The sequence below is a fragment of the Barbus barbus genome (assembly GCF_936440315.1).
Source record: "Barbus barbus genome assembly, chromosome: 29".
NCBI classification, from domain to species: domain Eukaryota; kingdom Metazoa; phylum Chordata; class Actinopteri; order Cypriniformes; family Cyprinidae; genus Barbus; species Barbus barbus.
The window spans coordinates 30,011,007-30,021,095 of NC_136757.1; the positions used below are offsets into that span (position 1 = coordinate 30,011,007).

The window sequence follows — 10,089 nt, forward strand, 5'->3', positions numbered from 1 at the left end:
GTTTGATTGTTTAAAGATTGTGTCGACTGGAGAAAACAACATTTAATTCAATTCAAGTTTATTTGTTTAGCGTTTTTCACACTACATACAGTTTCAAAGCAGAGAAAATGCTTGTTTCAGTGTTACAATTAGGAAATATTATTCTGTTATTGGCCAGAGATGAGTGAGTCAAAGTAATCTAATGCTGCAATAATATAATATATGTTCTGTATTTAGCTAACGTCGTGCATTCTGTTAAATAGACACAATAAGGCCGTAATTTCATTTCAATACAATGTAAAGATAATAAAACATAAGGATATAAAACATATTCTGCTGTTATATCATGCATTTAATTGGAGTTATATTACTGCATTATGTATGTAATGTATAATCCAAAAAGCTTTACACAGCAGATGCTGATTAAATCAATTTGATGAATACATCTTCTCATATGAAGTATTTTAACCCTGGTTCAGAGGTTTGCGTTCCAGCCGATCCAGTGTTTGAGCAGATAGTGAGCGATGGCCTGTTTGGGCGGCATGATGAACACGGCCTGCTTGTCTTTCACAAGAGCATCCACCACCTGAACAGCAGAGAAACACGGTAAAGACTTGAATAACTCTGTTAGAGGAATAGTCCAACACAATGGATGCTCTGCAGTGAATGGGTGCCGTCAGAATGAGAGTCCAAACAGCTGATAAACACATTAAAAATCTTACTGATCCCAAACTTGTTTTTGAAAGATGTTTCTTCTGCTCATCAAGGCTGTATTTATTTGATCAAAAATACAGAAAATAACTGTAATATTGTTAAATCTTATTGCAATTTAAAACATCTGTTTTCTGTGTGAATATGTGTTAAAATGTAATGTATTTCTGTGATCTGCAGCTGTATTTCCAGCATCATTACTCCAGTCTTCAGTGTCACATGATCTTCAGAAATCATTATAATATACTGATTTATTATCAATGCTGGAAACCGTTGTGCTGCTGCATATTTTTTGGGGGGAGCAGTGATATTTTTTTTAGTATTCTCTGATTTAATAAAAAGTTAAAAAGAACAGCATTTATTTAAAAAAAAAATTGTGTTACAATATACAATGCTATTCAAAAGTTTGGGGTCAGTAATTTTTCTTTTTCTTTAATACTTTTATTCAGGAGGGATGCGTTAAATGAATAAATGTCATAGTAAAGACTCATATTGTTGGAAAAGATTTCTATTTTGAACAAATGCTGTTCTTTTTAACTTTGTATTCATCAAAGAATCAAAGAAAAAAGTATCACATGTTCCAAAAAACAATATGAAGTGTTTCAACATTGATAATAAATCAGTATATTATTATGATTTCTGAAGATCATGTGACACTGAAGACTGGAGTAATGATGCTGAAAATACAGCTGCAGATCACAGAAATACATTACAGTTTAAAGTATATTAAAATAGGAAATCAATATTAGAAATTCCAATTTCACAATATTACAGTTTTTTTCTGTATTTTTTATCAAATAAATACAGCCTTGATGAGCAGAAGAGACTCCCTTAAAAAACATAAAAAATCTTACTGATCCCAAACTTTTTGAGCGGCTATATATATATATATATATATATATATATATATATGTATATATGTATGTGTGTGTGTGTATAAACTTAAACTAGTTGCCAATGCAACATTTCTTATTTTGGTTTAGTGTAACTTGATATACTAAAATAACTAAAACTGGGGAAAAAAACAATAAAAAATTACAAATTATGTAAAACATTATGTAGACAAACGGGCATTTAAAGGGTTAAAATCCTGAAAATGAATGCATTTTTGGTAGTTATTGGCATGTCAGTGAAAGCAGAAAAAATATTAATATATAATATTTTGTGAGCATTTTTTGACACATTTTTGACCTTTGTAACTTTTTTTAAATGGAGACCTGTTGCCGTCTCATTGTTACCAAATATCTCACCTGTTGCCGGGTAAACCAGCGCGCCTCTTCGATCTCGTTCTGGTCCACTTTGATGTCCGTCGTCACGGCGACGCAGTGGCAGCCAATCATCAGGCAGGAGGGCATAGGCCAGGCCTGACAGGACAGGTAGTGCACGGGTCCCACCTGAACACCGCTCTCCTCCTGCACCTCCCTCCTCACCGCCGCCTCCAGCGTCTCTCCTGAGCATCACACACTCCTCATCAGTCACCATGTCATCAACATCACCGCCATATTACCGTCGTCACAGGACCATATGAAACCATGGGTCTTCCAGGGAAAAACTGTTGGTTTTAAAATATATAGTTGTGACCCTGGACCACAAAACCAGTCATAAGGGTCCATTTCTGATCCTTTTTCAGATTTTTGATCTGAAAAGCTAAATAAATAAGCTTTCCGTTGATGTATGGTTTGTTAGGATAGGGCAATATTGGCAATATTAAAAAAAAAATCTAAATATTGAGAAAATTGCCTTTAAAGTTGTCCAAATGAAGTTCTTAGCAATGCATATTACTAATCAAAAATGAAGTTTTGATATATTTCCGGTTGGAAATTTACTAAATATCTTCATGGAACATGATCTTTACTTAATATCCTAATGACTTTTGGCATATTTTCAATAGACTTTTGGCTATTGATACACATATACCTGTGCTGCTGATGACTGCTTTTGTGCTCCAGGGACACATTTAAACTTCTTATTCTAGCATAAAAGGTCTTTAAAGTTGTGTTTTGGGCCATTATGCTTTGGCACAGTATCTGTCAAATAACTAAAACCAAAAGCACAATATGGTTTAATATCTTCATCAAGTCTGTTTCAAAGTGAAGCGGCACTTGGTTCAGACAATCAGCTCTTGATCTGGTGTTTTCTGCATCTCAGAACGGCTCCGTTCACACTGAATGAATGCAGTCAGCTTGTTTATTTCATGTGCTGTGAGTTTAGCACGTGTTTGGAAATGCAACAGCCACCAGTTAGGCTTTATTTTGGCAGCAGATGATCACAGCATTTCACTAGATTTGTAGTGAGATTTGTATTTTGTAAGCATGTTTTCACTGAAGCTTTCTGTCAAAATAAAAGTGGTTTAAATGCAGTCCAAATTCAAAATATCTCTTTCAAGTGTAGAAATTAGGAAAGAAATGTTTTTGCACAAAGGCACGTGTTCCAGCGGGCGGTCCTAAAGAGGATTTCGCCTTTGTGGAGTGGGTGCTGGTACACAACGACTCAATGTTCACCATCGGCCCTGTGGATGATGATTTCACCACCAGCCCCACTCCACAAGTGCCAGAGACCAACCCACCACCAGCGAAAGATGCGACGGAGGAACTTGGACCGAGGACAAGGTCGGAAGGTACCATCGCCCCGAAGCCTACTACCCTGCAATGGTCTGACCAGGTGTGTGGGCCGGCTACACCGCTGAGCACTGAGGGAGTTTTAGTGGAGTTCGGGGATATGGAGGATTGCCCCGCCCACACTCCTACCGCTATGAGTGAGTACGAACTGGCCTCTGGTGGATATTATGAGGAATTAAAAAAAGGACATTTTTTCGGAGGACCTGATTGACTTTTTTGGAGAGGTGAACCCTAAGCTCCCTGTTCTTCCCAATACTCCTGTGTCTCCGCTGGTCCCGTCCAGCCCTGAATCTCCTGTGTTTCCTGAATCCCTGCCCTGCCCTGCCTCCTTCTCCCACCTCCTCACTCAACCAGTCCTTCAGCCCCACCATCGCTGATGTCCTTCAGCCCCTCTGCACCTCCCACTGGTCAACTGGATATGCCGAGTGTCTTTGGACCATCAGCTCAATCCTACACAGAGGATCCCCTGTCTCCGCCTCAGACCTCTGCGCCCCCTGCTCCACCTCGGTCCGTCGACACTTCGGCTCCACCTTGGCTCCTCCCTTCCTCGGCTCCACCAGAAACCATCGGCCATACGGCTTCTCCGGGCTCCCTCGTCCATCCGGCTCCGCCTTGGTCAGTTGTCGACCTGCCTGCGTGACCTCTGGATTTCCGGTTCCTCCTCGGACGCTCGTTGCCGCGGCTCCTCCTCGGTCTCCAGGACCATCGTTTCAACATTTCAAAAGTTTTTATGATTTAATTTTGATGATTAGAGCTTACAGCTCATGAAAGTCAAAAATCCAGTATCTCAAAATATTAGAATATTTCCTAAGATCAATAAAAAAAAAAAAGGATTTGCAAAACAGAAAAGTTCAAGTTCTTTAAAGTATGTTCATTTATGCACTCAATACTTGGTCGGGGCTCTTTAGCACAAACTCCAGCATCAGTGAGGAATGGCATGGAAGCGATCAGCCTGTGGCTCTGCTGAGGCACTATTGAGTCTTCAGCTCGTCTGGATTGTTGGATCAACTGTTTCTCATCTTTCTCTTGAAAATATCCCATAGATCCCATATGAGGTTCAGGTCAGGCATGTTGGCTGCTCAATCAAGCACAGTGATCTCATGGTCAGCAAAGCACTTGGAAGTGTTTTTGGCAGTGTGGGCAGGTGCTAAAGTCCTGCTGGAAAAGCAAATCAGCATCTCCATAAAGCTTGTCAGCAGATGGAAGCATAAAGTGCTCCAAAATCTCCTGGTAGATGGCTGCATTGACTTTGGACTTGATAAAACACAATGGACCAACACCAGCAGACGTCACGGCAGCCCAAATCATCACCGACTGTGGAAACTTCACACTGGACTTCAAGCAACATGGATTCTGTGCCTCTCCACTCTTCCTCCAGACTCTGGGACCTTGATTTCCAAATGAAATGCAAAATTTACTTTCATCTGAAAAGAGGACTTTGGAGCACTGAGCAACAGTCCAGTTATTTTTCTCCACAGCCCAGGTAAGATGCTTCTGACGTTGTCTCTGGTTCAGAAGTGGCTTGGTAGCCCTTTTCCTGAAGACGTCTGAGCGTGGAGACTCTTGATGCACTGACTCCAGCTTCAGTCCACTCCTTCTGAAGCTCTCACAAGTGTTTGACTCAGCTTTGCTTGACAGTATTCTCAAGCTTGCAGTCATCCCCGTTGCTTGTGCACCTTTTCCTACCCAAATTCTTCCTTCCAGTCAACTTTGCATTTAATATGCTTTGATACAGCACTCTGTAAACAGCCACAGCTTTCAGTAATGACCCTCTGTGACTTACCCTCTTTGTGGAGGACGTCAATGTTCATCTTCTGGATCATTGCCAAGTCAGCAGTCTTCTCCATTATTGTTGTTTCAAAGAACAAGAGATACCTAGAATTTATACTGTAGTGATGGTCATTAATTGAAACTCAAATGTAAATATTCTAATATTTTGAGATACTGATTTTTGACTTTCATGAGCTGTAAGCTCTAATCATTACATTTACATTTACATTTATTTATTTAGCTGATGCTTTTATCCAAAGCGACTTACAATTGCTATATATGTCAGAGGTCGCACGCCTCTGGAGCAACTAGGGGTTAAGTGTCTTGCTCAGGGACACATTGGTGTCTCACAGTGGATTCTATATGGAAATTCTAGTGGAAAATATGAAAGTTTAACTTTTTGAAATAAGTTACCAAAAAAAAAAAACTTTTTCACGATATTCAATTTTTTTTAAATGCACCTGTATGTTGTAATAAAGCATTTATTAACACACTGAGCAACTATTATCACATGTCTAAATAATAAGATTTCTAAATGTACATTTAAATAGTTTATTAATCATTTACTTACACTTTCTAAATGATCTTATGAACCACTGACAACTCCTAAATAACTGGTTTGTTAATAACGTAATAATTTAGAAATTATAAATTGATCATTAATAAAGTATGAAAATACAATTATTAAACATTATAGATATGCTCAAGAACAAAACATGTATAGCTGTATTTATAAACTGCTTACTAATGACTATTAATGCTGGAACTAATGCTTTATAAAGGATGGATTGACTATTTACTAATGCTTAACTTATGATGCATAGTGTGCAGTTATTATAAAGTGTTTTTTTTAAATATTGCAATAAATATTGTACACTGCAAACTTATTCACTTAGTGTTTTTGTCTTGTTTTCTGTAAAAAATATATAAACATTTTGTGAGTTTTTGCTTAAAACAAGCAAAAATATCTGCCAATGGAGCAAGAAAAATATTCTTGTTTAGCCTTTGAATTAAGATAATGTTTCTTACCGCATTGGTAGATATTTTTGATTAAGCAAAAAGTAACAATTTATAATTTTTTTTTTAGAAAATAAGACTTATCTTAAATAATTTTACTTGTACAGTAAATGCATCTTGATGATTAAGACAAAAATACTAAGAAAATCATTTTTTGCAGTGTATCATGGACTTCATATCGCGATATTATCGTATCGTGAGATTTCAATATCGTTGCATCCCTACTCAAGCACCGCGGCTTCATTATCAGATACCTGGCTCCACGAAGCCGGCGAGGCACGAGAACATCCCCGGAGGGAAGATCTTCTTGCGTCCCAGCATGCACTGCTTCCCGTCGGGGTGGAGGACCAGCATGATGACCACAGGATCTGGAGAAACACAGACTGTGAAACATCCCTCTCCCTGAGCTCCAGCGCAGCCGTAATGCAGCGGTTACTTGCCCACTCTGGGGTAACAGGTGTTATGGACGCCCTGGAGACTCCTGCAGCCTGCTCTCAAACAGGTCCTCTTGTAGCCAGCCTCTTCTACTTTGGTGTCGCTGCCGCAGGTCGGGCAGAAGCGGTAACGGCTGTGCCACGCGAGGACCGATCGGGCCTGAGCCACCACACCTGTGTGAATGATGGGAAAATAACACGCATCCTTATCAAACAATACACAGCTGTGCTAAAACACAGAAGCAGTGCTTCTCAAGCTTGTGGACTCCACTGTTCACAACAATAATAATCACAAATGGCTAACTGAAACCAAAACCAAAACCATTTTTGTTACTTAAAATAAAATAAATGTTAATATAAAAATATTTTTAAAATAATTTATTTCAGCTAGTTTTTCAAGCAACATTTAAAATTTTTGACGAGTTTAACTCAATGTACTAAAATAACTCAAATTGAAATTAATAAACAATATATTGACATTTAAAAACAACAAAAATAAATTAAAAAGACAAAAACACACAACAAACTTACTTAACCTTTAACTAAAATTACCATAAAGCTGAAAATATAAATTCAAAATAATAACAATAATTGACGAGACTGAGTGATACTAAAATAACTGTGGTTTGGTAACACTTTACAATAAGGTTACATTTGTTAACATCAGTTAATATGAACTAACAATCAAAAATACTTCTCCAGCATTTATTAATCTTAGTTAATGTTAACATACTAATACATGATTAAAATCAAATGTTGTATCTGTTAATGTTATTTGTCACACATTAGTTTAGGAAGCAATTCTCATGATTAACTACACTGTACAAGAAAATAGTTGTGTCATGAGCCGGGTTTGATTCCAGTTTTCTTTTCCTTTCTATTTCTTGCTCTGCCTCCTAGACCCAGCTGTTCGCGATCACAATCAACACTCTCGCTGATTGGGACGGCACCTGTTTCCTTTTGATGCTGATTTGTTCCTCTATTTCTCTCTGTGTGTTTCTAGATGTTTTTGTCAGATTATTGTGACAAAATGATTGTATGATTGTAAAGCGCTTTGGGTGTACAGCTATACACAAAGAACTATATAAATGCATCATTCATTCAACTTTGTTTTTTTTTTACAGTGTAGCTGTTTATTAGCATGCATATTACTAACATATTGGCTGTTTATTAGCATGCATATTACTAACATATTGGCTGTTTATTAGTACTTATAAAGCACATATTAACTCTTTCCCTGCCAGTGGTTTTTTTAAGATGCAGCCACCGCCAACATTTTTGAACGTTTTCAAAAAAGACTCAGATCGTACACCAGTGAACACACGGAAAGCTGGAAAATACCATCAGTGGCAGGGAAAGGGTTAATGCCATATTCTGCGTGACCATATTTTAGATCATATTTTACTCCAGAAACCTAAACTTAACAACTACTAACTATTAAGTAGGAGTTTGAGGCGAAAGCATTAGTTAATAGTGAGAATTGGAAATAAAGTGTGAATAATAAACTTAAAATAAGGTGTGACCATATTATTTAATAATGGACCTGAACTTAGATTTACTAACATGTACTTTGTTATGGATGTTTGTTAGTTGTCTAATTGGATTGATTGTTTTACTTTATAAACTGAGCTTGGGTTTTGGAAAGGCACTAGGCTATAAAATAAAAATTATTATTGATTATTAAATGTATTGCTTGATGTTGGTTAATGCATTAACTAATGCTAATTAATGGGACCTTATTGTAAAATTGTGTTTTCTGAACCTATTTTAACTTAGAGAAACTAGGAAAGTCCAGAGATTAAAATAAGTGATTAAAATACTTAGAATTAAAATAATGTAATTGCAGGATTCGGGACGTTTTAAGAGCTGAATGTTTGTCAGGGATCCTGCTGTTCCTGATTTACTGGATCAGGATTAACTATCAACATTTTTAAAGATATTTCTTACTTAACATTTAAAAATTTTTAATAAATAAGAGCTTGACACAGCTAGTAGATGTATATTCATTATAAAAATGCCCAGTGCGTTTTAAGATTTTATTCATTTCAATGACTTTTTTTTCTCCAGGTTTATAATTTAACTTATAATTTAAAATAACGTTAAAAACACAGGTTTTCCAAGACAGCAGGAATCCTGGTTCTTCAAAGAAAACTAATATTTGTGAGGGTGTGAATTATAGTAAGAAATATCTTGATTTCCTACTTGTTTTTATTATTTTAATGCTTGTTTTGTCTTATTTTAAATCATAAATCACCCCCAACAAAACCTAAAGCCAATAAAACTAAAATCATAAAATACCTTTTCATTACTAGAAATAAAATGATAAAATAACTGATATAAAATAAAATATAAAAAACCCGTAAACTTATTTTATATCAGCTAGTTGCTAAGGCAACATGTCTTATTTTCCTTTAGTTAATTTTAAAATATTAAAATAACTAAAACTGAAAATAAAAAATTACACACACACAGTGAGTGTGTGTGTGTGTGTGCATGATTATGTGGTTTATGAGGACACAAATGTGTATAATGACATGGGTATGACAGAGGTATTACAATATGAAGGTGGTTTATGAGGACACTGCCTATGTCCCCGTAATTCAAAAGGCTTAAAAAACATACTAAATGGTGTTTTTTTGAAAATCTAAAACTGCACAAAGTCTCCTGTGAGGGCTAAGTTTAGGTGTAGGGTTGGTGTAGGGCAATAGCACACACAGTTTGTTCAGTATAAAAACCATTACGCCTATGGAGAGTCCCCATAAACCACAAAAACCAACATGTGTGTATGTGTGTGTGTGTGTGTGTGTGTGAGAGTGTGTGTGTGTGTGTGTGTGTGTGTGTGTGTGTCTGTGTGTGTGTGAAAATAAGATGTAACCTCCTTTGTAATCATTACCATTTTTTTCATAACTAACTGTTCTTTAATTACACAGTTTTTCTCAGGAACTGTAACAGATTACAGTTACTTTTATTTTGTAATTAAATTCTGTGATTCTGTTACATGTAACTAGTTACTCTGGTTTTAGTGACGTCTTTAACAGAAAGCCCACCAGCATCATCGTCACTCAGCCGCAGGAGTCCTGGCATGGCTCCCTGAAGGAAGAAACTGCTGGGATCTTTCTCCTTGAGGAGTTGAGTGGGATCTTCTTCAGTGCTGAGAGCGAACCACGCCAGCATCCCATCATCCTCCTGCTGCTTCTCCACTCCGAGGAAAACCTCCAGGGTCCGGCTGCTCCCCAGCAGCTCCTGCACCGCGGCGGATCTGAGCTTACACAGCTTTATCTCCTCGTCCTCCTCCGCTCCGGAGCGCACCAGAGGACTCAGAGCGTGGAAGAGCAGGAACACGGTCTCTGGAGAAGCTCTTCTGGCCGCCAGCCACTCGCCGTCGCTGCGTTTGTCGCTCATTCGGTCCAGGATCTCTCTGTTGAAGTGAATGTCCGGCTCTTCTGCATCTCTGCTGGGCAGAAGCTGACGGAGGTCGTGACCCGGAGCGCTGGACAGAAGACGGGCGATGTGTCTGTGACCCCAGAACAGAGCCACATCTCGAGCCGTCTGACCCGACC

The 10,089-nt window shown here is 37.8% G+C and overlaps 1 protein-coding gene across 1 annotated transcript in view; it reads right to left on the reverse strand.

Annotated features, from left to right (window-relative positions):
- Window positions 1-44: 44 nt before the first annotated feature.
- Window positions 45-10,089, reverse strand: part of LOC306849607 (NAD-capped RNA hydrolase NUDT12-like) — a 13,305-nt gene continuing 3,260 nt past the window's right edge. The window contains exons 3-7 of the mRNA XM_079384771.1: window positions 9,577-10,089; window positions 6,536-6,703; window positions 6,350-6,463; window positions 1,941-2,140; window positions 45-565 (exon numbers count right to left, since the gene is read on the reverse strand). The exon at window positions 9,577-10,089 is cut by the window's right edge and continues 23 nt beyond it. Of these exons, the coding sequence (XP_079240897.1) occupies window positions 455-565; window positions 1,941-2,140; window positions 6,350-6,463; window positions 6,536-6,703; window positions 9,577-10,089 (1,106 nt within the window). The 3' untranslated portion in view covers window positions 45-454. The remainder of the gene's footprint in view (window positions 566-1,940; window positions 2,141-6,349; window positions 6,464-6,535; window positions 6,704-9,576) is intronic.